Source organism: Osmerus eperlanus, chromosome 12 (genome assembly GCF_963692335.1).
Source record: "Osmerus eperlanus chromosome 12, fOsmEpe2.1, whole genome shotgun sequence".
Taxonomy (NCBI): Eukaryota; Metazoa; Chordata; class Actinopteri; order Osmeriformes; family Osmeridae; genus Osmerus; species Osmerus eperlanus.
The window spans coordinates 3,613,492-3,639,342 of NC_085029.1; the positions used below are offsets into that span (position 1 = coordinate 3,613,492).

Genomic DNA, 25,851 nt, shown 5'->3' on the forward strand with positions numbered 1-25,851 from the left:
TATGAGTGAGTCAATTTAATGTTAATGCACTCTTTAGAAAGAGGTGTTTGGTTTTTGCTTCTCCTCCCACCCACATCAACATCAAAACGAGGTACTAAATCACACATTAAAAAAAACAAAACAGATACAAATCAGTAAACTGAAGGTTTTTCCCTTCGTGGAAGGTTTTTTTTGTGTGCAACGTACAATGTCTTCAAGACTGAATCAAAACAGAAAAAAGCAAACAAAACAAACAATCCAATTACAGACTGAATTAAGTATTGAACACCTTTGCACGCTAGCCCTCCTAAACAAATAAATATTGTCCAACCTCCTGAAGTAGTTAGAAGGTTTACAAAAACACAAACAAGAAAAATAGATGCTCTTTAATCTCATTAGACACACACGCACAGGGATAAATGCTTGTGGCTTGTAAGCAAATTCTGTCAGGCAATATCTCTAAATAGAATTTCTCAACGAGTGCAGCAATAAGAATTCTTTAATTATGAACTCTTCCCTAAATATGTGGCGGTAGGTACCTCTGGTTTCAGCTCAATTCCAAAAAATAAAGGAGTGTATTGGAGTCTGAAGAGGAAGAGACCGGTGATGAAAAGCCTGTAATATGTTTTGTGTTTGCTCACAAGTGTTCGCAAACAGAAAAGATCTTGTTAGTTGTATCGCAGAACACATGCATTATTAAACTGGGGTGTGTATGTGTGGGGAGGAAAACAAAAATCTTGTCGGGATTTACATAAGCGACTGTAATCCTTTATTTGTAATAATGAGATACTATTTTTGAAGCAGTAATTCTGTATCTAGCATTTTGTCCTCTGTAACTGGTGGATTGTTGATGTTGCTGTCCCTGTTCATGATCAGCGCCTCCCCAGTGTCCTTCAGGCAGCTAGCCCTCTCTCTCCAGTGCGTCTGTGGTGACGGCACACCACATCCTTCGTAAGGATGAGGAGGATCTCTGCCTGCGTGTGCTCTGTCCTCCCGGACTAGGGGAGGGGAAGTCCAACCTCCTTAGCTTGTGTCCCACAGCGCCCTCTCTCGCTCTCCTCTCCCCCCCCCGTCCTCACTCGTCCTCCTCCTCCTCTTCTTCCTCGCCGTCGGAGAGCGAGGCGCAGGGGCGGATCTGCCGGTATCCGTCCAGCCACTTCTCAACCATCTGAGTGACCAGGGGGTGGTTGCGGCGACGGGAGCTCTTCTGCATGGCGGCCAGTACTCCCCCCTCCGTCACGCAGCAGTCCAGCCACTCTCTCAGCAGCCTCTCCTGCTGCTCCTCGTTGCCCATCTGGCAGGAGGGAGGAGAAAAGGGTGAGAGCGAGGAACAGAGGGTGAGAGGGGCTCACAGTAATGGATAGAATCCCCACAGCTCCACAGCAAAGACCAAGAACGAGCTCAGTCATACTCAAAGAACACACCTCCTACACCTCATAATAATAAAATAAAAACACCCCACAAAAAAACCTGTCAAACCTGAGTGCTATACACCAATACAGTTAGGCTCAAACACCAGTGAACAAACGTACCTCTTGCGCGGACAGGAAGTGGATGTGCAGCAGCTTCCTCTCACTGTCCACCAGCGGCAGAAAAGTGACGGTGACGTCGTCATCGGTGTTCAGGTTTGCGCCGGCGCCACGATTGTCATAGCCGTCGTTCTCCATGGCAACCAGGGCGGAGAAGTGGCCCCGTGTGTAACCCAGGGCGATGGGGCTCTTCCAGCAGAAACTCTGCTCCCAAAGGAGGGGCAGGTACACACCTGCGGGGACACACACCGGTCAGTCCAGCAAGAAAGACCCAAAAAAAGTCCTAAAATGTTTTTTAATCCACATCCCACAAGCCCCACAAGGAACACAGCCCAGACCTCAGATTACACTGTGTGTGATCACTGAGGCCAAGCACAATTTACTACCAGACCCTGCAGTAATGCTAGCTTTGGGTGGGAATCAGAGGGGGGGGGGGGCGCATGTGAACAACTGGCCCATTGTGAATTAGCTACATAGAGGTGGTGGAGAGCTTCTGTGTGTTCTCTCCGTCTGGTGCAGCCTGGTGCCCTGGTTTATATGACCTCCCTCCCTCCTGCCTATTCCAGGGGGTTGCTGGGTGATTCTGGGCCTACATTCCTGCCTACTCTGTTAGGATAAGTGGATAGGAAGCTCATTTACGAGCATAGCACACACTGCCTTCCAAAAAGTTGCAAATGATTGCTGTATTAACCCTTTACATTTGAAACACAACTTCGACTCAATGGCTGAGGGTTTAGGTCTCTGTTCTACTTCCCATACGAATTTGGATAGATGGGTTGTGTCTAGGGGTGTAACGATACACTCAGCTCACGATACAATACATATCACAATACTGGGTGTACAATGCAATACATATCATGATATTTCGAACATAATTTTTTATGAAACAAATTCAATTAACAGATTTTTTCCAAAACGTTAAACATTTGCCAATAATTTTCTTAGTTGTACATACAATTGAGTTCACTCAGTTCAAGCGATTTCTGTGAATGCAGTGAATGCACGCGTGACGCAGGTGCAGAGTAGGTCACGTGCTGGTAGCTCAACCAATAGGATGAGACGGATGTTTGATCAATATTGTAAAAATATTGCCATAACTCTACGATACATATTGTAAAAATGTTGTATTGCAATATATTGTTCCACGATATATTGTTACACCCCTAGTTGTGTCACAGCATTTCTGGATGCTATGCCTCCCACTTGAAACTCCAGAACATACCTAGGATGAATCCATCAAACTGTCCGACTAATCCACCCTGTACTGCTTCTAGACTCAAAACCCCATGCTGTGGACAAGCAGACTGAACAAGCTCTTTTCAGGCCCTGAGCCCAATAAGACGAAGCAGGATTTAGGGTTAGCGAGGTAACTTCAGATTTAACTCTGAATTTTCAGTGTCACAACGGTGGTTCACTTATTAACAGGATAGATCACCATGGTAACTCATGCTGCACACCTAACCTGCTCCATAGCAGGTTGTTTGAAATAACAGATCAACATCAGTGTTTCCAACACAGACTAATTTGTGGCGGTGCACCACAGAATCAACACCGGCCGCCACATATTGCGTTTCATTATTTTTAAGCTATTTAAAACACGCATCGTATTCGTTCAGCTGCATTTCCTTTCCCTGCTCTTCCTCCGTCTGTCTGTCACTCACGCGTCTCTCTCACACACACACACACACACATCGTGTCTGTCCATGAAACGAGATCATCCCTGGAAACGTGGAAGCTTGGCCTCTTTGGTGCAGAGAAGACAGCAGGCGAAATTCACAAGTTCACCAAAGGTAAAAAGTGCTATAAAAAAGATTTTATATTCTGAATACAATGTTGTCAGTGTGTTAATGTTGGAGTCCCGACCCGACCCTTGCAAACAAGCGATTGCGGTTTCTTTAGTTAACTAGTCGCAAGTTTGTGGTAAAATGCAGTTGGGTTGTCGAGGTCAAAACACTATATGTAGCAGCTGTGAATCAAATAAACGTAGCTATTATAAATAATGTTATGTCATTTTTTTTTTACTCTTACACTGAATGTTTGCTGCTTCAATCCAGATGAGTATTGTCCTCGACTGAAAAAGGCACATGTTGAGGATGAGGACCATGTCTCGCTCTCTTATAGGGGGTCAGATAGCTGAGCGGTTAGGGAATCGGGCCTAGAAGGTTGTTGGTTCGATTCCCGTCCGTGCCAAATGACGTTGTGTCCTTGGGCAAGGCACTTCACTCAACTTGCCTCGGGGGGAATGTCCCTGTACTGTAAGTCGCTCTGGATAAGAGCGTCTGCTAAATGACTAAATGTAAATGTGTGGATTCTGGGTTGGGCCTGTGGATTTTGTTAAGGTGTTAATCATTTTTTATTAATATTTAATATAATAAAGTTCTGTGTAACGAATTCTTAACAAAGGAATTATTTTGACCCCCCCCCTCCACCACTAGCCTGGTCCTAACCAGACCCTAATACATTTCATTTGTACAGAGGGTCTGGGATCGCTCCATTGACAAGCGTTAACTTCCTTGAAGGCGGGTACTCTGTTGAAGTTTAAAACTATTGGATCTGCCCAGAGCCACTCTGATCTGCCATAACCAATCGCTAGCGTTCGCCTTAGCCAACTCCTTCACCACGGAGCTAGCACTATAACCTTTTCTTGTAGGTGGTATTTTTTAATGGAGCTTACCTTGAAAACGAGTGTAGCCTAATGTTTCTCCTCGAAAACTCTTGTAGTATTTCACTCCGTAGACGATGATTGGTCTGCGAAGGATGTGTGCAAGGACGAATATATGGGTCTGCTCCAGGCTGGCTCCTGGCTGTTGGGGGAAGGGGAGTGGGAGGTAGCCAGGGGTCAACAGAAAACACACCATACCCATCAGATCCACTAATAAGCAAATAACGTGTTCAAAAGGGGAGGAGAGACAATAATGAACAGGGTTATCGCATTGTGGATTCTCGAACTAAACACAGGGTGAATTGAGTGACAACGTTTCAGTTATTTGATGAGAAGAGAGGAGCCCCTCGTGGTAATCCAAACAGGACAGGAAGGTTGGGTTGAGCCCTGGCTCAGTGTGGCTGTTTCAGACACAGTCTCCCTCCCCCACAGCAGTCTTGAGACTGCTGTGGGGGAGGGAGAGATCCGGAACAGACACTCTAGTGTCTAAAGTCATCTTGTGATGTAATAACGTAAGAGCAGTATGGTGTGGTCTAGTGTATATTATAGCGCAATACAATGAAATCTAGTTTAGTGTTCAGTGTGGCCTAGTATAGTGTAATACAGTACAATGTAGTGTAATGTGGAACAGCGTAGTCTAGTGCTGTACAGTACAGTCCTGTGTGGTCTAGTACAATATAAGACGGTGTAGTACAGTGTAGTCAAATACAGTGTACAGTACAGCATAGTCTTGCGTAGTGTCTCACCCGACTGGCTAGTGAGAGGGTGCGTGTGTGTGTGTTCCTGACTGGCCAATGAGAGGATGTGTGTGTGTGTGTGTGTGTACACCTTACTGGCTAGTGAGAGGATGTGTGTGTGTACACCTGACAGGCCAGTGAGAGGATGTGTGTGTACCTGACTGGCCAGTGAGAGGATGAAGGCCCAGTCCTCCTGCCACTGCTCCTCCCTCAGGGAGAAGTGTAGACCGAAGCTCTGAGAGTACCATGACTCCCACTCCTTCCAACGAGAGTAGAACCTGCGCACACACACGCGCGCCCACACACACGCACACAGATTTTAGATGGGTTGTGGACGTCATCACTAGGGTTGGGTACCAAAACCCGGTGCTAATATGGCACCGGTACCTATATGACGGGTATGTACTGGACCAAATCAGAACGCAGATTTTAGTGCCTCATTTCATTGCCACTGCCACTTAAATGCCTGAGCTGTCGATTGAAATATTAGCCTTATGTGCTCCGAAACGGACGTAATAAGCATCATAACCACACGTCATCCACTGTCATTTTGTGGCAAAACCTCTTTTTTTAAGTATCGGTTCAGGTACCATTTAGGCAGTCTTAAAAGTATCGATTTGGTACCGGTATCGTGAAAACCCAAACGATACCCAACCCTAGTCATCACTGAACAGGATATGACCGAATCTCCTGTGAGACTGCTCACCAGTGGGAGCAGTCGTGCAGGCTGTCGTGGAGCGTCTTGCGCAGGACTGAGTCCTTGTCATAGATCCCCCATGTGGCCTGGAGGACCGAGTCCAGCAGACAGTCCCCGGCCGTACGGTTCCACAGCGCGTACAGCCGGCTGTCCAGACGAGTCCCTAGCTCCAGGGACCAGTTGATGACCGGAGACTCCTCCTCCAGCTCTGCTCACGTCAGGAAGACAGAGGGAGAAGAGGAGAGAGGACAATGGGAGGAAAAGAGGAAACAGCGTTAGGAGAGAGAACAGCGTGAGTGTGTGTATGCAGGTTGGGGAGCGAGGGGTGCAAAGGACACAGTCGAGTCACTTAATGACTACTCTCTGGTTCTGCAGCAACCAACTGGAGAGTCTGTCCTGTAACCCAATTACAGCAGATTAAATAGGTCATAAGACACCTCAGAGAGCTGCACCAGTAATGACCAGCCCAGGCGGGCACGTAGTGTTCAAGGGACGTGCCATTGGGTAAGTGCATGGAAGGGGAAATGAGAAAGCTCAATTAGCGTAATTAGAGGGGGGATTGAGGAGATGGGAGGGGCTGGTAAGGTTGGTAGCTGGCCAGTGAATGGCAGATTCAAGCCCTAGCTCTCCCTTCTCCTCACCAGCCCACCTTAGGATTGTGTGAGAAATCTTTACCTTTCTGTACATCTCGGTCCAAAACTTCATCAAACAGCTTTTCCTGGACAGCTGGGGGCAGGTCTTCGATGTCTGCAAAACAAAACAAAACTCAGAAAGCAGTCAAACAAACAACTTTTAAAGCAGTGCCCATCTGAAACTGAAGCAAAATGTCATAAAAATATTATCAAACGGTCAACTGTTAACATGAACTTTTCTGTGGTAGGGTCATTTGACTGTGCGGTACTGAACTACGTGCATACACACATCAGAACACTGGTGGCCTTTTTCTGACTCGACAGTGAATGCTTTGACATTGTCATGGGCCTCGTGGTGGTCCAGGGCCAAGTCTTGCCTCCTGAAATACTTGTCATGATAAAAAAGATTTTTAAACTACATAATCTGTCATCCCACGGTGGCCATAAATAGGAGTACCATCAGGGACTCACTGAGGCACAAATGCTGTCATGGTTACACCACAGGGCAAGACATGCCCTCCTGAGACGAGCTGACCTACCGCGCTCCCCACCCCCCAGGGAGACTTGCGTTTTGGTGAGAACACACAGATATGGATTAATTTCTTGTCTCTCAAAATACAGTATTATAGCTGCACAATGTTCAATTATATAGATTGTCTTGTGTATTGTTTGAATAAGTCAGCTCATGGAGATCCTTGCTTTCCCAAAATAAATGAAGAAGAAAAGAGAGACGCAGATAAACATTTTGTCTTTGGCATTGAAATTTGAGGGCCACTTACATGGCTGTTGAACCTGTCTGTCTGAGTGTGTTTGAGGGTGTGTGTGTGTGCGTGTGTGTGTGTGCGTGCGTGCAGACCGGCAGGCAACGTGAAGGTGACTAGGTCAGTGAGGAAGTAGCAGGCAAAATCTCCCTTGCGCTGGTGCAGCGAGGCGGCAATCTCCCTGCGGATCTGCTCTGTCAGCTCAGGGCATGCCATGGCCGGGATGCACTTGGCTGCCTGCTGGCTCACCTGGGGGGCACAGAGACAACCAGGTTACCAGAAGAACACTCGCAAGCCAGCACGCCATGAGGGGGCATAAGCCCAACAACTGGGCCTCAACTCTGACCCTATATGATTACACACAAAAACACATTCTGAATTGCGTTTCCTGTGGAACTTTATCATACAATATCTCTTAAAAAGAAGACATGCTGAAGATGTCTTTGGCTAGCGCGTCAGCATAACACCCCATTGACCCCGTTTACCGTCCTCCCATCACATCCCATCCTTCCGGCTTCACTCCTGTTATTGGGTGTGTGGCCTTTCTGGGCGTCAGCTTATAAGGGCTCTGTATGGCACCACCTCACATCAGCTCTGTGGCATCAGTGGACCAATGACAGGGCAGCATTCTGGGCTAATCCTCCACCTAATCTTGAGGGAGCGTTTCTCCTGCATTTAGTCATCATTCAGTCTGCCATGTCTCTAAAGCACAGCATCTGAAAACAGAAACTTAAACGATTGAAGCAAGACTTAATCTATATGAGATCGGTTTTAGAAAGTCTCACTTGGGAGACCACTTATTTGCACTGAAGTAACAAGGATAACGTGAGAGACTGCGTTAGTTTCTCTATTCTACCGAGCAAACATTAGTCAACTTTCTCTTAAGTCTGGTGGGTCTTCATTTCCTTACAGCGTTGTTCTGCTGATCTGGGGTCTCATTTATAAACGTTGCATACGCACAAAACGGGCCTGAAAATGTACGTACGCCACTTCCCACGCAAAAGTTGTGATTTATACACCACACCTGGAGGGCAGAGAGAGGGAAAGAGAGAGAGAGAGCCAGCGATGGCAGAGATTAGAGGGATAGGGGGTGGCCTGCTTCAAGGACTGTGTTTGGAATTCTTGCATGCATAGAACACAGGGCTATCTCTTGACACCTGTCTCTCCAAGTCTACAGCATATAAAAACATTATGCTTACATTATGTTAATATGAATAAGCTAGACAAATCCAATAACAGCCACTGTTGGCAAACAGGTCACAGTAAGACAGACATTATATCATGTCAAAAACTGGAAATACAGTCGTTAAGCTCCCGCGCAATCGCTACACTCTACGTCCTCGTTATCAATCCAAACTTTAATACTGTTCATAACAAAACCGGCATGAAGAAATGTGTGAATATGCTGCCATAATGTGGGTTTTCGGGCCTCCACCTCGCTTACAAGTAGGGTACTTCAATTTCAGTGTCTGAGAACTTTCGCTTTTTTGTTCTTTTCCCATCGGTCGCCATGATTCACCGTAAAGAACAATCGCATGCCAGGGTCATTTAATATACTGGATTAGCATTCATGAGGTGCTTTGCATTGACCATTTATGGTTCAAAATGGGTGTGTTCAGGGCGGGGTAAAATGCTGATTCACGTACGCACACTTGTGGGTAATCTGTGATTTATAAAGGGAACATTGCTTACAGGTGTGCGGATGCACGGTTTTATAAATCAGATTTTTGGGGGGGCGTACACCATTTTAGGCTTTTGGACATACGTACACTTTTAGTAAGAATCCTATGCACAGTTTTTGAAATGAGACCCCTGAACTTTGTTTACGGTTTGGGTTGGGGCCGTGGAATGAATGGACTGCCCCGTTAATCTGCTCAGTACTATATTCATGGGCTTCGGTACCTCAGAGGAGATGGTATTACCGGATATTATATGGGGCACTGCGCATTTGAGATTTGACGCCCCTTAATCCCCTCTCAGTCTAGTGCTGAGAGTCCTACTCTGCGCCAGCCTCCCTCCCTCCCTCCCTCCCTGATGGAGAACACTCACCTCTGTCAGCAAGATGGCCAGCATGTCCTGCCTCTGGAAGCGGATGGCCAGATGGACCAGGGTGAAGCTGTCGTCGAAGGCTGAGGGTCGGTTGAGGAGGCGCACCTCATCGGCACTGAGCTGGCGGGCGATGTCGCCACCAGACGACTTGTAGGCCTCCACCGCTGTCAGGTCTCCCTCCACCACACCTGGAGGGCAGAGAAAGAGGGCAGAGAAAGAGGGCAGAGAGAGAGAGAGAGAGAGAGAGAGAGAGAGAGAGAGAGAGAGAGAGAGAGAGAGAGAGAGAGAGTGTGATGGCAGAGATTAGAGGGATAGGGGGTGGCCTGCTTCAAGGACTGTTGAATTATTGCATGCATAGAACACAGGGCTATCTTTTGACAGAAGTCACCTGTCTCTCCAAGTCTACAGCATATAAAAACATTATGCTTACATTATGTTAATATGAATAAGCTAGACAAATCCAATAACAACCACTGTTGGCAAACAGGTCACAGTAAGGCATAGACATTATATTATGTGCAAACCTATCATAAGACATTTTTCCGAACATCGTACTCATAATGGAACCCTGCAAGCGCCAGCAAGTTTGGATAAGAGCCTTAGTGTTTGGAAAAGCTCCAGAGAAAAGTCCTAGTCAGTAATTAAATGCAAGATATAATTGACAGCCTGTCATGTTCATTAAAGCCACACAACACCATCCATCAAGTCTGAATATGCTTCATGCTGTTCCAAGTCACTCTCAATTAACCTGAATTTGGCGACTTAATTCTGGTGCCGATGACTGAGCTAAGTCTCAGAGAGGCAGAGTCAAATATCTAAACATGGCAGGTGCATGAAGCCAGTGGATTCTCCTCAGGCCCCTGACATCAAAGAGTAATTCAAATATGACCTCTAGTCCACACAGCCCCTCTTGTGGACTTTGATGCAAGTGTGCTTCCTACTTAGCTTCTTCTACAATGCAGAACATGATCTGGGGAGAGGCATTACAGAAGCTCCAGTTTAGGAGCTAACTCCTGCTGTTAACCAGTCTCATTTTCTGTTGTTGTGGAAATGAGAGCCAATGGGAGATAGTACTTCAGCGACCACCGGAAAAGTTGGGATCATTTTAACAGGCTGACTCCATGACGGAGGAAGAACATGCTTTTGTAGGGAAGAAGCCATGAGTTACCTCTTCAGAGGGCTGGGATGTCTCAGAACATCCTGTCATGCCCTAGACTACGGCAATAGTCAGCAAACAGTCTCAACCTCTCTCAGAGTTAAAATCAGTAGAAGTAGGCTTCCTTCTAAAATGTTTAGCTTTTTTGGCGTTTCGCGAGCGTTTAGTTTAGTAATGGACGAAAAAATGTATAGAGTGCATAAGAAAACATTCTGGTCATTAACAAGTATCACAGACTACAGTCACCATTGGCTGACAAAGAAAATTATTATATTACACTTGTTCAAACACTGTGTTTAAAACACTGTCTGTTTTCTTCTGCGGACTCAGTGGGATGTTAAGCTGTGTCCGTTGTAACCAGAGCTGAAACAACATCAGATATTGAATGAGGGGAAACACCAGGGCAGAATGAGATGAAGATTGCAAGGAAGTGCTGGTGCTAGGCTTTAACCCTCGTGCTGCCTTCGGGTCACATGACCCAAAGGTTCATAACGAACCATCGTTGTGTTTACCCAATTTTACCCAATACAAAAACAAATTAAAATATTTTTCTTTTAACCTTTGCAATGTGGGGGGTCTGAGACAGCCTAGCTGTTAAAAGAAAATGCTTCACTTTGTCTTTGTATGCGGTAAATTTGTCGCAATACGACGGTGGGTCACAATGACTGATGGGTCAGAATGACCCGAAGATAACACAAGGGTTAAAGCTGCTGTAAAGCAAATTCCATGATTTGCTTCTCAGTACATTATATACGTGTGAAATTAGTTCCTGAAAGCATGTGCAAAGCGCAAAAACGTTGTCACAATGAAATGTGGAGTTAGACCGTTGAACAGTTTCTCTCCTGTTTTCAGCTCAGGTTTTGTATAGGCGGGGAAAAACCCAACCTATCTAATTACGACACAGCGACCTATCTACATCAGATCACAGACGGTTGCATTCTGTTACTCAGCTGGTGCGATGCAAAGACAAAGTAATTAAGACATAAAACAATCAGAGACTGCAGGTAGGTCTGTTCTGATATCTGCAATTGATTTAGCTAGTGTTGCTGTTGTTGCTAAATTCAATACATTCCTGGGGGCGGAGCTTCAGCTCCTTCAGGCCAGTCTCAAGCAGAGAAGATTGCGGATTTTCTCACGATTTCAAAGCCTAATTTAACATACCTGTCTGTGTTTTTGGTGGCCAAGCCGCGAAGCGGCGAAGCCACCTTAAGTGTTTCTACCTTTTCTTATTGTTGGAATGCTGCTTCAGCATTCCAAGTATTGTTCTTTGAATCTTTATTCAACTTCTTCATATTCTTCTTCTATTTCTTCCTTGACACCTTTCAGCGCCTTCAAATCTTCAGCTATTAAAACCGTTCAGCTATCAAAAAATTCAGCAGTTTCAGGCTATGACTGCTATGACTTTTCAGCTTTCTACCTCTTATGTTTGAATTAATATAAATCAATATTCATAATATTTTTAACATGGTTTTCCAATGGAGTTTTGTTTCAAATCCTCTCAAACTTCTTAAAACTTCTTCAACTTCCAAATCCTTCTTCTTCCTCAATCTTTCAGGTAGAGCCACCATTTAAACTTTAAAATGTTGACAAAACCCTAAACTATTTTTAAATAATTCAGCTTTTTGATATCTATTCAACTTTTTTCAATATCACTGATTATGTTTCATGACTTTTTCAAGCCGTTTCTGAGATTTACATGGGTGTGTACGTGAAACCCTAGAGTGCAGACTGAAACGCTTAGAGTGGAGTGGAGCTTCGGATGTCGTTGAAAAAATATTTCTAGTTTGCCAGCATTGCCACAATTTTCGCTCTTCATGCTTCGTTTTTGGATCAATAGATAGCTAATTTTGTGCTGGTCGTAGAAAGTTGTCTGTTGAATCCAAAAGACGTACACATTTGTTCAGAGCCCCACGAAAGCGAGACAAAGTCCAACTCTCGCCCCATAGAGACCAATGCAAATCTGGTGACAAAATCGTCAGAGAAAGCAAAAAGAACAATATTTTGAAACTACAGGTAGAGACATATTTCTGACCGCACAGACATATAAAGGACATCTCTAGTTTCGACAGAGTCTTGGGTCTCGGAAAATACCATTTTATTGATTGGACGTGTAGTTTTGCGTCTAGGTCAACTTGTTTGAGATGTGGATGCTAGGTAAATGTTCGTTTTTCTCTCTGCCTAGCTCGTTAGCTATCACAGCTGCGCCATCACCGTGGCAACCAAACAGACACGCACCATGAACGTTTTTGAAACTGCCAAAGGAGTTGTATTTCTGACCGCACAGACACATAAAGGATATCTATGGTTTCGTCAGTCTTGGAATGAAATATACGTAATTATGTGGGCAATGTAGAACAGCGGACAGATTTGATATTTGATCTTTTGTTAGTTATGGCCATAGACATAGGTTATGGCCATTCTAGTGACGCTACTGTCATCATGGCTGCTAATAGAACGGCGAAACCAGGTCACATACGGTCTAATAACTATCATTCATTACCTACCTACAAACAAATGCTTCGTAACTGAGAGTATTTACTTTTTATTGGCGATATTGACAAAAGAGGTTAAGGAACTTGTCTTTAATCAAAAGATGGTCTCCGTCTTTCAATTTGAAGCAGTAGATCTAGCTTATGTAGGAACTTTTCCATTGCATCCTCTCTCTAGCTTCACGCCTTCGGTTATTATTCAAGCCTACGGTGTTAATACAGTCTGTAAAAATACCACTTTGACACACTTGCAAGAAATGATCCGCTGGTTAGATGTAGCATGATCTTATTATTTAAGTATACAAAAACTCACCAGGGACAACGACAACATTGGCAACCCTGCACTATGAATTATTATTTTGATGTCATCTTAAATTAAGTGTCTGAACAGAACTGGGTGTGCAGGCACACATGATTAGTTTCTCCTCCGTCTTGAACCTGAAACCTAGATTCTAGGTTAGAAATGTTGCCAGTCTGTTGCCAATGGTTGCTACGTTTTTCCAGCAAGTTCAAGTCATTCCAGTGTTGTCCTTTTACCTTCAAATTCGTTCAACCCAGACTTCAGCAACTGGTTTTCTGCTAAATTTTCACACTTTCCTGCAGCTCATCTTTTTGAATTTTTGCCCTTATTGTTTTGCATTTTTCTTCCTTCTTTTCTTTTCTTTTCTGCCTTCATCCTGCTCCAGGTCCTTTCAAAAAATACCTTTCATAGCAGTACCTTCCAACTGCCAGTACTTTTGCATTTTTCTTCTCTTTTCTGTACTTTTCTGCCTTCATCTTGCTGCAGGTCCTTTCTCACATACATTTCAGGCCTTTTGAAACTCCAGCAAATAATTTTCTGCTACATTTTCAAATTCTTCAGAATTATTTCTCTTTTTGCATTTTTCTTCTCTTTTCTGTAGTTTTATACCTTCGTCCAGCTCCAGCCCCTTTCAAAAATACCTTTCAGGCGCTTCAGCTTATAACTTTCTACTAAATTTTCACAATTTTCCGCTTTTTTAGCATGGTCAGCTATCCCCATTCAGGTTTTCAGCATTCTCACTGCCGTTTCGCAGGAACAGCCGTTTCTAGTTGGGTGTGCTCAAGCCTTCGGCGAGAGCACAACCTTTGTTCTCTCACATATATATTTATTATTATTTATTTTTGCCCCCTAAGCCTCAGTCAATATTTGGACTACGTAGACAACCTAGGTGTCAAAAGTTTCGTCTTGGTAGCGATTGAGTTGCTTGTATTTTTATTTACACTCCGTTGCACAGTTTAGGAGGTTACAACGTTTTTGTGGCAAAAAGTGTCTTCAAGTTTTTGAGCCGTTTCCGCTCTACATCCTAAATTCCTCCCCTCGATGCAATCCACTTCCGTTCTGGCGGGCTGGGTTTGTTTTGCTAGCTAGCTCCGTTGTGCCGATAAAGCACTGATATCGCAGTGACAAAGAGGATATAAAATTTACAACATGAAGAAAAGTGGTTCGGGAACGACGTGTGTGGTAGTTGGTTGCAAACACTCGAGAAAGCACCTGAACGAGTGGTTAGATAGAGAGTGCTACGACCACAAACCAGCAACGAAGAGGCAATGTCCATGCGCTCCATTGTTTACATTTTTTCGCAAGCCTGATACCGACTCGTAATCAGGTACGTGGCTGAAGGCATTGAATCTAAAGAAACCACCCGGTAACGGTTTTTGTTTGTTCCTATCACTTTGTTGACCAAAAACCAACCAAGGATAATCATTTCCCAGAGTTGTTGTTGGGATACAATCGCCCTCCCCAGCCAAAGAGGCGTCAATTCACCCAGCGGACCACTGCCTCCACCCAGAATCTGATGAATGGTTTACTACTAATATAATGTCATAATAAATCATAAAACGTTAATTGATTTGTGAGCCATGCTTATTATTTTAACGATTGAAAACGGATGTACATCCGTTTTCAATCGATATAGTATATCGTATATGTCGTCCAACAGAGGCTAATTATGCTAACGCCTCAGTCAACAAGGTAAAATTGACTACTGTTTTCGAAAGTAAACGTACTAATAATATCAGCGTACATCGTATTGTACATTAAATCTCACAATTGTGTTTTATATCACAATGTTAAATGAGCAATAAATTAAGTTTAGCATTTGTTGACGCTTGGAACTCTCCGTTTTGATTACATTGAGAGCAGGGCCCCGTTCGTCGTAAGGGTTGAAGCTAAGTTAATCAATTGTCCCTTTAGCCCGTTAACATTAGCGAGATGAGTGAGAACAGCAAATATCGGTTCGTCAACGGCTGATCCGCATCCATATCATGTGGTTAATTTCAATCAGGCTAAACTTATCAGGGAAATTGCACGTGCACGTCCTACTTCAAAAGGCAGGAAAGGTCGATCACCAAAACCGTGATTTTCTAACGGTATGATGGCGGAAAAGACGAAAGAGAGAGCGGTGATAGGCTATTCTCGCCATCCGAGCAAACTATTATAATGAGTCTCTAGACAATAAGCATATTATCATGGCTAAGTCAAACACCGCCACCGCTGCCAGAGCAAGACAAGCAGCTTGGGAAAAAATTGCCGATAAGCTAAATGCGAAAGTTTTGGGGAAATGTATAGGCTCATCTTAAGTGCCTCATTGCCCCAATCAATCAGATAACATTTCTTTAATTGTGCCTGCTGGTATATATACCAGCAGGCACAATTAAAGAAATGTTAACACATGACGTTGCGGCAACGTTGCCAGTAAGTGCTCAGTTGGTAACCCGCGACGTTACCTTCTGGCAACGTCGTGGCAACGTCGTAGCAACGTTATAAAGGGAATGTTGCCAGTTGGTCCCATGGACAACGTTGCCACGACGTCGTACCTTGGTCGGCTGGTTACGTTATTTTTAGACCCGTGGACAACGTTGCCGCGACGTCGTACCTTGGTCGGCTGGTTACGTTATTTTTTGGTCCCCTGGACAACGTTGCCGCGACGTCGTACCTTGGTCGGCTGGTTACGTTATTTTTAGACCCGTGGGCAACGTTGCCGCGACGTCGTACCTTGGTCGGCTGGTTACGTTATTTTTTGGTCCCCTGGACAACGTTGCCGTGACGTTGTACCTTGGTCGGCTGGTTACGTTATTTTTAGACCCGTGGGCAACGTTGCCGCGACGTTGTACCATGGTCGGCTGGTTACGTTATTTTTTGGTCCCATGGACAACGTTGCCGCGACGTTGTACATTGGTCGGCTAATTACCTTACTTTTAGACCCGTGGACAACGTTGCCGCGACGTCGTACCTTGGTCGGCTGGTTACGTTATTTTTGGTCCCGTGGACAACGTTGCCGTGACGTTGTACCTTGGTCGGCTGGATACATTAATTTTGGTACCATGGGTTAAGTTGCGGCTAAGTCGCTCTTTGGTCGCAGGACAACGGATCTCGAGTGCATATAGTGGTTTATCCAGAGATGGAGAGATCACACTGGACTGCTCTCAGTTCTGACACTTTTGCAATGTACCCATAGTCTACATGAATTTCAATCACACACAATATTAAATGTTGCACCCAGCACGTATTTATGTAGACAATGCATGTAATTCATGTGCAGCTCAGCCCCAGCATGTCATTGGTCATCAATTTTCTCATATGCAGAAACATAGCTTTAATAAATAAGACTGAATCTGGAATATCATTTAGTCTTTCATTCTTTACTATAAACATGTACAAAAGCAATCAATGTGTGATGTGTAACATGATTAAGCAAACATTCTTTGTATAGCACACCAAAGCTGTATGACACACAATGCAAATTTGTGCTCCAATAATTTTTGTGATACAAAATTGTTAAATGTGACCAAAAGGTAAGCGACTCTTAAGAGGTTCATTTCCAAAGACAAGTGATCACAGAATATTACAATTCTTCCTTAGCAAACCTGCCCCTCAGTCTGCCCCTGAGCAACAACTTTGCGCATGCCTATTTCAACGCATCGCTCAAAATGGGGTTTCAGAAGAGATTTTGCAGGGGTTCAACACCGTCTTGTATGCATTGGATTTCAACTGGAAATTAGCTACTTCAAAGGTGAGTTTCTTTACAGAAATATATAAACATATTTTAAGAAATGTGATGGGGCATGCTTATACGTATATGTTTGAAATGTAGGCCATTTATCCTGTTTATGTTATCAGATTCACATTGTTTACGTTAGGATTTCGATAGCTACAGTACAGTAGAGGTTAAACCCTCCAGAAAGTTATGTTGAAATACTGAAAATGCATAGGCCTACATGTTATCAAAGTTTAGCGTCTCACAAATCACCCACAAAAGAATCAGTGAAAATAAACGTTCAGAACTGTTAAAAAACCTTGTCCCAAAATAGTTTATTTAACCCGGAATTTTCAAAGACTGGAGCTAGCGTGGCTGATCACGTTTTAATCACAGCAATGGCGTCTATAAAAGTATCATGTCACTAATTTTTCCAATTTGTACATGGCATCTTTTTTTGGATAAGTTTATTCGTTTTAACCTTTTAGATGCGCGAGTTTTAAATATTTCCGACGCTTCCACCAGTTATTTTTCCAAAACGGCAGCTAGGTTGCTTTAATTAGCTTCCGTTACCTAGCAACCTAGCATAATACTCGTAGCAATGCTACTACCTGCTGTTACTTGTTAGCCTACTAATTGTAAATTTTGAAGCCATACTATAGCGTTTGTCATATAGTTTTTGTCTATCGGAAAACAGTCGGTTGGAATGTTCAGAATCACACATGTGCGACGCTACGATGTGGGGCCCTGCTTTCGAACGATCACATATGTGCAATGCTACTCCTTTTATATTAATATGCTATAACTATGTACATAAACTACATTCCATTTTCATTTCTGTACAGATTATCCTACCACCGTCACACGGCCTAGCACTGTGTCCCTGGGAAATGATGGTAAAGTAATGAATGACCGTTTAAAACAGTGACAATAATTGTATGAGCCATGGCAACCTAAAGGCTATGTTTTGAAGCAAAAGCATGACTTAAAACTTTTGCATCACCAGATTCCATACCCCTAGATGTCAACTCTGGTCTGGTGGAGGTGAACCAATTGGGGGCCCAGGAAAACAGCTGGCAGCCAGGCAAGTGCAAATATAAGACACTCAATATATGCTTTGTATACAATCATTCAAGGTAACATTTGCATAAATGTTACAGCTAATCTAGAAGAACCACAGTGTATGCCAATCATGCTAACTCTTGTAAACTTGTTTTACTTGTCTTTAATGACAGACACATTACAGGTTATGCTCCGGAAGATGGAGACATTGGAGGAGAACCAGCGAGAGGCTCTCCTATTCAGGCGACTACAGGGCAGACACACTGAAGAGGTGCCAGTGATGGACCTACAGGTGGCCCAAACACAGGCTGAACTCCAAGACGCCTTAAGCGAGGAGCGCCTTAAGGTGCTGGAGTTGCGAAAGAGAGTGGTAAGTGTTTGGAGATGCCATGAACTATGGCTTACACGCAGCGTTCAACGTTCACATTGGTGCTGACAATAAGTTCACTTCTAATTCCAGACGCTGTGATGAAGTGGAAGACGGGACTGGGAGAGAAAGCTGTGGAGCTCCTCATAGAGGACACTCAAACACAACCCGGCAGCCCGTTCAAAACAAGCCAGGTGAATGAATCATGATTGCAGCTTCCATATCCAACCTTTCACATGGCTATGTGACACAAATCTAGAATCACATGTTTTTTTGATGATGTATATTATTTTAGATGTGATTTTTTTATGACTTGTATAGCGCCTTTTTACACGTGCAATTATGTTGATAGAACACTAACTTATTTTGTGCTTCATTGTCAGGGCCAACAGACAGGACCTCTAGCGGGGACTGGCAGAAGATTTTAATTCACTGTTTGGCACTTTGTTTGAAATAAAATGACAATGTTGCATGGAAATGCTGCCTTGTTTATGATTAGCTGGAGTTAGGCTACACATCACACAAACCTCCTAAAGTTGGCTACCATGTAGCCTATTATACAAGAACAAGTAGCATTTTGGGCAAATGAGGTCTGCATATGAACCGCCCCAATATAAGCAGTAGAATTGAGAAATATAGGTTACTTAGTTAACGTTGCAGTTACGGACTGGCAACGTCACAAAATGACGTTGCTAGGAGGTCGCGGTTACGGACTGGCAACGTCGGAAAATGACGTTGCTAGGAGGTCGCGGTTACGGACTGGCAACGTCGGAAAATGACGTTGCTAGGAGGTCGCGGTTACGGACTGGCAACGTCGGAAAATGACGTTGCTAGGAGGTCGCGGTTACAGACTGGCAACGTCGGAAAAATAACGTTGCCACGACGTCGCGGTTACGGACTGGCAACGTCACAAGATTACGTTGCGGTTACGTTCTGGCGTCCCACAGATGCACGGTCCCGCAACGTCGCCAAAGACGTTGCGGCAACGTATGTTTGGTCATCGAGTGACGTTGCGGCAACGTAAGGGCAACGTAACTGTGTTAGCTGGGATAGGCTTAATGGAAATTAATAATCGAATGAGATCTTGCTAGCGAAAATAATGATCTCAACTCTTTCAGAATAAGTAGGCTAGATAAAAACAAGGCCAAAGAGTATCTAATTGATACGAATTCATAGACAATTATGAGGATATATGTAGGCTACTGCGCTTATATCATGTACTATATATGTGTATATGCATGTAGGCATATGTGTAAATCCCTCTTTGATGTCATTGACTGGGACATGGCCAGGGAATATGATGAATTGATTCATCAGCTGGTTAAGCGCCAAGTACACTTTTCTTACAGCAACGCATGCTGCGGCTTTGCCAATGTTTTCTGGATCGCCTATACTGTATAAAAATGTAGCCTATAGCCTACCTGACGCAAAAAACCTCAAGGCTATGCAGTCTGAAGCACAGTTAAAGTTTCAAGTAGTAGCTTTATTTTCAATTTCTTCACGTCAAGACATAAAAAGGAATCGATATGACGTTTCCCACTCTCCCACAGTGAAACATATAAAAAGCACAGGCACAACAGATAAGACAAGACATTTCGTAAAACATAGCGTTACATATTCACATACAGCAGCATAAGCTCATAATAAAGCATAAAGCTTGCTGCGGCGGATATTTGCAATGTACGGCCCGAGAAGGTCTTTCAAATAAATGAGTCCATGTCGGCTGAATCGATATCGCTCAAACAAGAAATAAAGGATCCGTGTGAAATAAAGGATCTTGGCAATCGCGAAGAACTCTATTGGTATGGAAAGCTAATCGAACTAAAATATAGCTCCTTGGTCAACTGGGTCTCTCAAAAAGGGAGCTGCCATGTTATTTTCTGGGGGTGTGGCAAGCTTATCCAGCTACACTTACGTTAGCCTGCTCTGGAGCAGGTTAGTGCTAATTGATATGTTACTATGGTGATTTATCGAAAGTTGCTTCCACGAACCAAAAAGAGGGGCGTTTTTTATCTTAGCCTGAAAATTAGCTCGCTAAACCGCTTAGCGAGCTACGAGAATACCCCCCAGAACGTTTGTCCTCCCTACCCAGATAAAGAAACGCAGACTTGAATCTGAGGGTCAGTTCAGCAACTTTAGCTATGAAGCTGACAACACTGTTAGTGTTAAATATGAAGAAGTTGTCATACACTAACATTGCTACCGGTATTTTGCTAAGGCAGTTGATTGTTTTGGAGATGTGACAAACAATGCCCACGATAGCTAACGTTACATCATCAGAATGGGATTTATTCGCCATGAAAGTTTGTACAGACAAACAGACAAAGGAATTTGCTTTGGCAGGTTCTTCTCATCGTCATGTTATCCTCCCAGTTCTGCACTGAATAACAGTAACGCCATATCCAGTCAATGTAGTAGAACCGTGATCCCAAGCTAGCATCGACATCACTGTGTTTACACCGGCAGACACTGTGCAAACCACTTCCGGCGGAAATTAAGTGCATTTGTGTAGAGTTATGGCGGCCTCCTGGGATTTGGCGCGTAAACTTGTGTATAGTTCGGTCAATTCTACACCAAAAAACAGAAGGAGGGCAATGTTATGACGATATGACTATTGTGAAGACAGCCAGGTGGTGAGATTATAATGTAGGTTGATGTAAAAACGTTGGTTTGCTACGTGAGAGCCCCGTCAGCCTCCGTTGACGATTGCGTCAGCTGTTGTCGATCTCTGATGAGTATTTTCTTAATTTCGTACCAGGGTCAATTCTACATCAAAAATCAGAAGGAGGGCAGTGTTTTAAAGTTATGGCGATTGCGAAGATAGCCAGCGGGTCGGCATATTTTTGTGATTTGTGTAAAACTTGGAATTTGAGTGACACCGCGGCTTGTTTTGACATTAGCCTCAGTCAGACTCGGCTCGTCCACTGGCAGTGTGTCGTACTGTCTTCAAAGCCATGAAAACTATAATAACTATAATATTAAACTAAACTTTGTCAAAAGAAACGTTCTCATTTCCGGTGCTTTCAAACAATCAGTGAAATGTGGAGCAACAGCAGCTAGCTTGCCTCTAGCAAACTTATTTTGAATTAGCCATTTCCCCCTACATTAATGTCAAACTTATTTACGTTTTGGGGGGCATATTTTCAGTTAGCAGACGGTACTGTTTGAATCGCGATTCCACACTGCCAGTGACATTGTTGTTACAGTAGCTTGTTTCAAAGGGGGTTCGCAGCTGTTTCAAAGGGTGTTCTTAATGAAATATGCAATATGAGTAGGCTAAATGCTTGAAAATATCACTAGAAGGGAAAAACTTTGAGGACGGACCCACCTGCAACCGACGCAAGCAAGCACACCCTACAATTTCCCCAGAAATTGTACCCTCTCTAGTTATTATTATTACACATCTTCTTCTGCCATGGGGAGTCTATGGCAGCCCCTAGAACCACATGGTCAGAAGTTGTGAAATTTGGCACACTCTTTGGGACCAGTCCCCTCATCAATTTCACCAAGTTTCATGTCTCCCATTCCAACCATCTAGCGCCACCAATGGGTCAAAGTTGAAGGTGTGTTTACACACGTTAGCTTTGAACCATATGCCGCATTTTCCAAAATGAGGTATCATTGGATTCCCTGGATCAAGACAAGTTCAACGCACTCTATGACGTCATACCCAGTCATATAGATTTTCCGCCATTTTGAATGTTAACGAAAAGCGTTTTTTCGCTACTCCTCCTACAATTCTTGACGAATCTTATTCAAAATTGCCACAGATGATCTTCAGACCAAGCCTCACAAAAGTTATCCCCTGCAGCTTTGATTTTCGCAACCGTTTGTTAGTTACAGCCAATCAAATTCAGCAACTGATCCGGAAAAAGGGAAGTGAGGTCATATCTTAGTGAATCTTTGATGCATTGACTCCAAACTTGGTGTATGGATTCATGACCCTGTTATTGAAAGGACCGAAAAAAGGTAGTGTCAGTTGAGCTAGGGGGCGCTACAATAGGACAACATTGTGTTTTGACCAATAACTGTTGATTTGTTTGTCGTATTTAAGTGATTCCTATGTCTCATGATATCTTAGGAGATCCCGTGTCTGACGCATGTTAACTCTTGATACCAGACGAATTGATGAGGCCGCCATTTTGAATGAATACAACTTTTTTCCCTACTCCTACACAATGTATCCAATATTCACCAGATTTGGCATAGATTATCTTCAGACCACAATCACCTTGATATGTCAAAATATGACAACCTTCCCACAGGAGAAACGGCTTACTTTTTTTTATACAGTAACTGAACACAGTAAATTCCCAGCACTGAGAATAGCTCACTGGGATAAGATGGGTTCCTCTGAAGTGCAAGGTCTTAGGTTTGAATCCAGCCACAGTTATCAAGCATGTCATGATACTGGTAATGTAATGTAACATCTGTTTAGTGAAGCCAGGTATGCCACAGTAGCTGTCTAGCAGTATAATCATAATGGTCACGATAATGTTTCATTCTCAGGGGATTTATACTCAAGAAGAGTCATATTTATTGTGCTTTGTAGATATGTGTCCTCTAACCTCTAGGGGGGCGATCCCGTGTGTGACACATGTTAACTTGTGATACCAGCCGAATTGATGCCGCCATTTTGAATGAATTAATAAAACGTTTTTACATTTAGTCATTTACATTTAGTCATTTTTGTCCTACCCCTCCTACAAAATGTATCAAATATTCACCAAATTTGGGACAGATTATCTTCAGACCACAATCACCTTGACATGTCAAAATAGGACTGAATTACAGCTGTTTAAACTTGGGCCAAATCTGACAACCGCTTGCCACAGGAAAAACTGCTTATATTTTTAACCAGTAACTGAACTCTGTGATTTCCAGCACTGAGAATAGCTCACTAGGATAAGTTGGTGTCCTAGCAACGGCAACGTCAGAGGTTAGAATCCACCCAAAGCCGACGAGCTTGTCATGTCTCTGATTCTCTGTTTAGCGAGACTGTAAGCCACTGCAAAGGAAGCCAGGTACACCGCAGTCGCTAGCTACCTGTAGTCAAGCTGTATATAGTCAATGCAATCCTCACACAAACTATCAATTGATTTTAGATTTTCGAAACCGTTTGTCCGGTACAGCCAATCGAAATCGGCAGGAGAGAAACAGACACAAACAGAGCAAACAGAAAGTTGTGTCGTATCTCAGCAAATCTTTGATTGATTCACGCCAAACTTGCTGCGTGTACTTGGAACCCTCTTCTGAGGATGTCGAAAGTTTCTTCTGGGTCATCTGACCTGCTTGGCCACCCCATTGCTGCTTGCAGCTATATTTTTCTATTCGAATTTGGATGGGTAGTTAACAACACATTCTTCTATGGTATGATGAACTTAAAACTAATTTTCAATTCCACTTTACAGCAGTTATAATAGGCTGCTTGGCTCATATATCTACTCCATGGACAAACACTGTCATTAAGGATGACTCCAATGGGCTGCTGATCACACAACCAACAGGATCTCAAGACCCCATATTGGAATTCAGTGTCAAGGTTAGAAGGTTTTATATGCTGCAAGTAAAGTTTTCTAATAATCGTTGAAGGGTTGAAATGTTGGCTAAGCTAACACACTGGCAATAGCAATTCTAACTGTAGCATCAAGTTACACTCACTGCTGGTGTCACAAGGCCTATTCAGTTACTCAACCAGTGTACAAACTCTCCATGGTCAGACAGACACACCAGACACTGGGAGGGCAGTCCTTATGAAGGTCAGGTTTGTGGTCATGTGTTGTTGTTTTTTGCCTGTTGCTTCCATGAGTTGTCAAGTCTATTTTTACAGCTGCGTGCTGCCTGGCTTATACTGACAGCAGTGTTTACAGGCCCTTTTGACTGGGAGCCAGCCAGGGGAGTTTTTGCACCTCCGTCCCTCTCTGCTGAGTCTTGCCAGGCCCATTCATATTCAAGGTCTATGATGTGCTCCCATTAGTCCAATCTACTTGGCAAAGCTTTTCACACAAAAAAAACACCAAAACTACTAGTAGTTTCCCAAGTCTCAAAGGGACTTGATTCCAGTATGTTAGTCTGGGCCACAAATTCCATCTCACTGATTTGTCGTTATATTGCAATCCGTCTATCGTGTCAAAATAAAACATCATGCCATTACTGCACTCTAGTCTTCTAATAAACTCTGTGCATAACACATTTCTCGAGAATGCTCCATTGCCCAGACTATGCCACAAGCTCGGGCCCATTTATTTAGCTTATCGATCAAGCTCACTATTCAGTTTGTGCATTCAGCGACAGCAAAGAGAACTGGAAAACGCTGGCAGGGCACAGAAATGCTCTCTTTCAATACCAAAACATGGCTTAGAAAAGCCAGGCTACAGGCCAGGGACACTGACAGGAGTGAGGTCATCCTCTATGTAACAAAGGCGCTGAGGGGAAATTGAACCCAGTGCTATCAGGACAATGACCATAGAAATGATTGCCTCTGGAGCCTCCCTTCTCCGTCACCACTTCTGAGCATGACATCACAGAGGGCCAGAGAAGGCAGCGTTACAATACCACTGTTGTTGTTATGTTGAGAAAGGGACAAGGGCTGCGGGGGCTCTAACTACAGTTCAACTATTCAGGTGAAGGGCTAACAGAGAGTAATAATAGTGAAAGTATCCAAACACACACAATCAGACCTCATACTCTCAATCATGTACTATTGGAGAATATCTGTGTTGGCAGAATCAGGGTCGTGAACTAACAGCTGATATGGTGCTTGAGAGTTTTTGGTGGCAGATCAAAAGGGAACATGCAAGAGTCCCTCCTGTCCTCCAAAAACCAACTCACCAGCACAAGCATTGAGGAACAACCAATCAGTTTTCCTCATGCGGTTTTTAATCTGCTTCATCTTTTTGAAATCCACCTCCTGATCCTCTCTGCTGCTCATGGCTCCAGCTGCCAGCTCAATCCTCTGGAAGTCCATTTTCACATCTGATTCCCTTTTGGAGGTAGGGGGGGACCTTCTCTGGCCCTGGTCCCCACTACAGCCTCCCCGCCACCTGGCCCGGTCCTGCTCATTGATAATGGAGGTGATGGAAGAGGGATTCTCAGATTCAGCCAGTTCTATAGCCTCCAAGTTGTTGGGCTTTGGGTGGTCGCACACCACACACTTCTTGGTCTTAGGCCAGTTCTGATAAGTGCAGGCTGAGCATGTCCAGTTCTGTGTGTGGGTGTTGAGTCTGTTCCTGTCATTGTACTCCTCACAGGGGTCTACGGGGGAGGAGGGTGCAGGACGGCAGCCGCCATTGGAGCCTGAAGTCTGAGGTGACTCTGTGGGCCTACGGGTCCTCTGGCGCTGACATAGGCACTGCGTGCAACGGATAGCACGGGGCCAATTCAGGTAAGTGCAAATCTGACAAGACCACTTACTGCTGGTTTCAGCAGTAGTGACTGGCCTGACGCGGGGTCTGGCACTGGAATCTGGGCAGATGAGGAGGCTGCTGCTGCCCTCAGTCCTTGAGGGGTCCCACTCTGGACCTGGTTCTAGGGTAGGACTGCTCTTATAGGGCTCCTCCGTGATGATGGGTCCACTGGGTTTCTGGGCACGGCACATGGTGCACTTGACGGCAGATGGCCAGTTCTCAAAGGTGCAGTAGTCACAGGCCCATTTTACACCTTGTTCCGTCATCATGGATGAGGCTGCACTGGCTGACAGGCTGTTGAAATTAAGACACAAATGTCAGAGCTCC

At 44.1% G+C, this 25,851-nt stretch overlaps 2 protein-coding genes and 1 long non-coding RNA gene across 3 annotated transcripts in view; 2 read left to right on the top strand and 1 right to left on the bottom strand.

The window, feature by feature from the left end:
- Window positions 1–25,851, bottom strand: part of zranb1a (zinc finger, RAN-binding domain containing 1a) — a 26,830-nt gene continuing 979 nt past the window's right edge. The window contains exons 2-10 of the mRNA XM_062474752.1: window positions 24,950–25,818; window positions 9,047–9,234; window positions 7,093–7,246; window positions 6,280–6,351; window positions 5,614–5,812; window positions 5,065–5,185; window positions 4,183–4,312; window positions 1,512–1,741; window positions 1–1,273 (exon numbers count right to left, since the gene is read on the bottom strand). Of these exons, the coding sequence (XP_062330736.1) occupies window positions 1,055–1,273; window positions 1,512–1,741; window positions 4,183–4,312; window positions 5,065–5,185; window positions 5,614–5,812; window positions 6,280–6,351; window positions 7,093–7,246; window positions 9,047–9,234; window positions 24,950–25,793 (2,157 nt within the window). The 5' untranslated portion in view covers window positions 25,794–25,818 and the 3' untranslated portion in view covers window positions 1–1,054. The remainder of the gene's footprint in view (window positions 1,274–1,511; window positions 1,742–4,182; window positions 4,313–5,064; window positions 5,186–5,613; window positions 5,813–6,279; window positions 6,352–7,092; window positions 7,247–9,046; window positions 9,235–24,949; window positions 25,819–25,851) is intronic.
- Window positions 16,683–17,751, top strand: LOC134031234 (uncharacterized). The gene is made up of 3 exons (XR_009931859.1): window positions 16,683–16,725; window positions 17,535–17,585; window positions 17,696–17,751. It is a non-coding gene; the product is annotated as an uncharacterized LOC134031234 (long non-coding RNA).
- hpdl (4-hydroxyphenylpyruvate dioxygenase-like) overlaps window positions 25,377–25,851 on the top strand; it is an 8,247-nt gene continuing 7,772 nt past the window's right edge. Inside the window, exon 1 of the mRNA XM_062474760.1 lies at window positions 25,377–25,502. The gene's annotated coding sequence lies outside the window, so the exon portion shown is untranslated. The remainder of the gene's footprint in view (window positions 25,503–25,851) is intronic.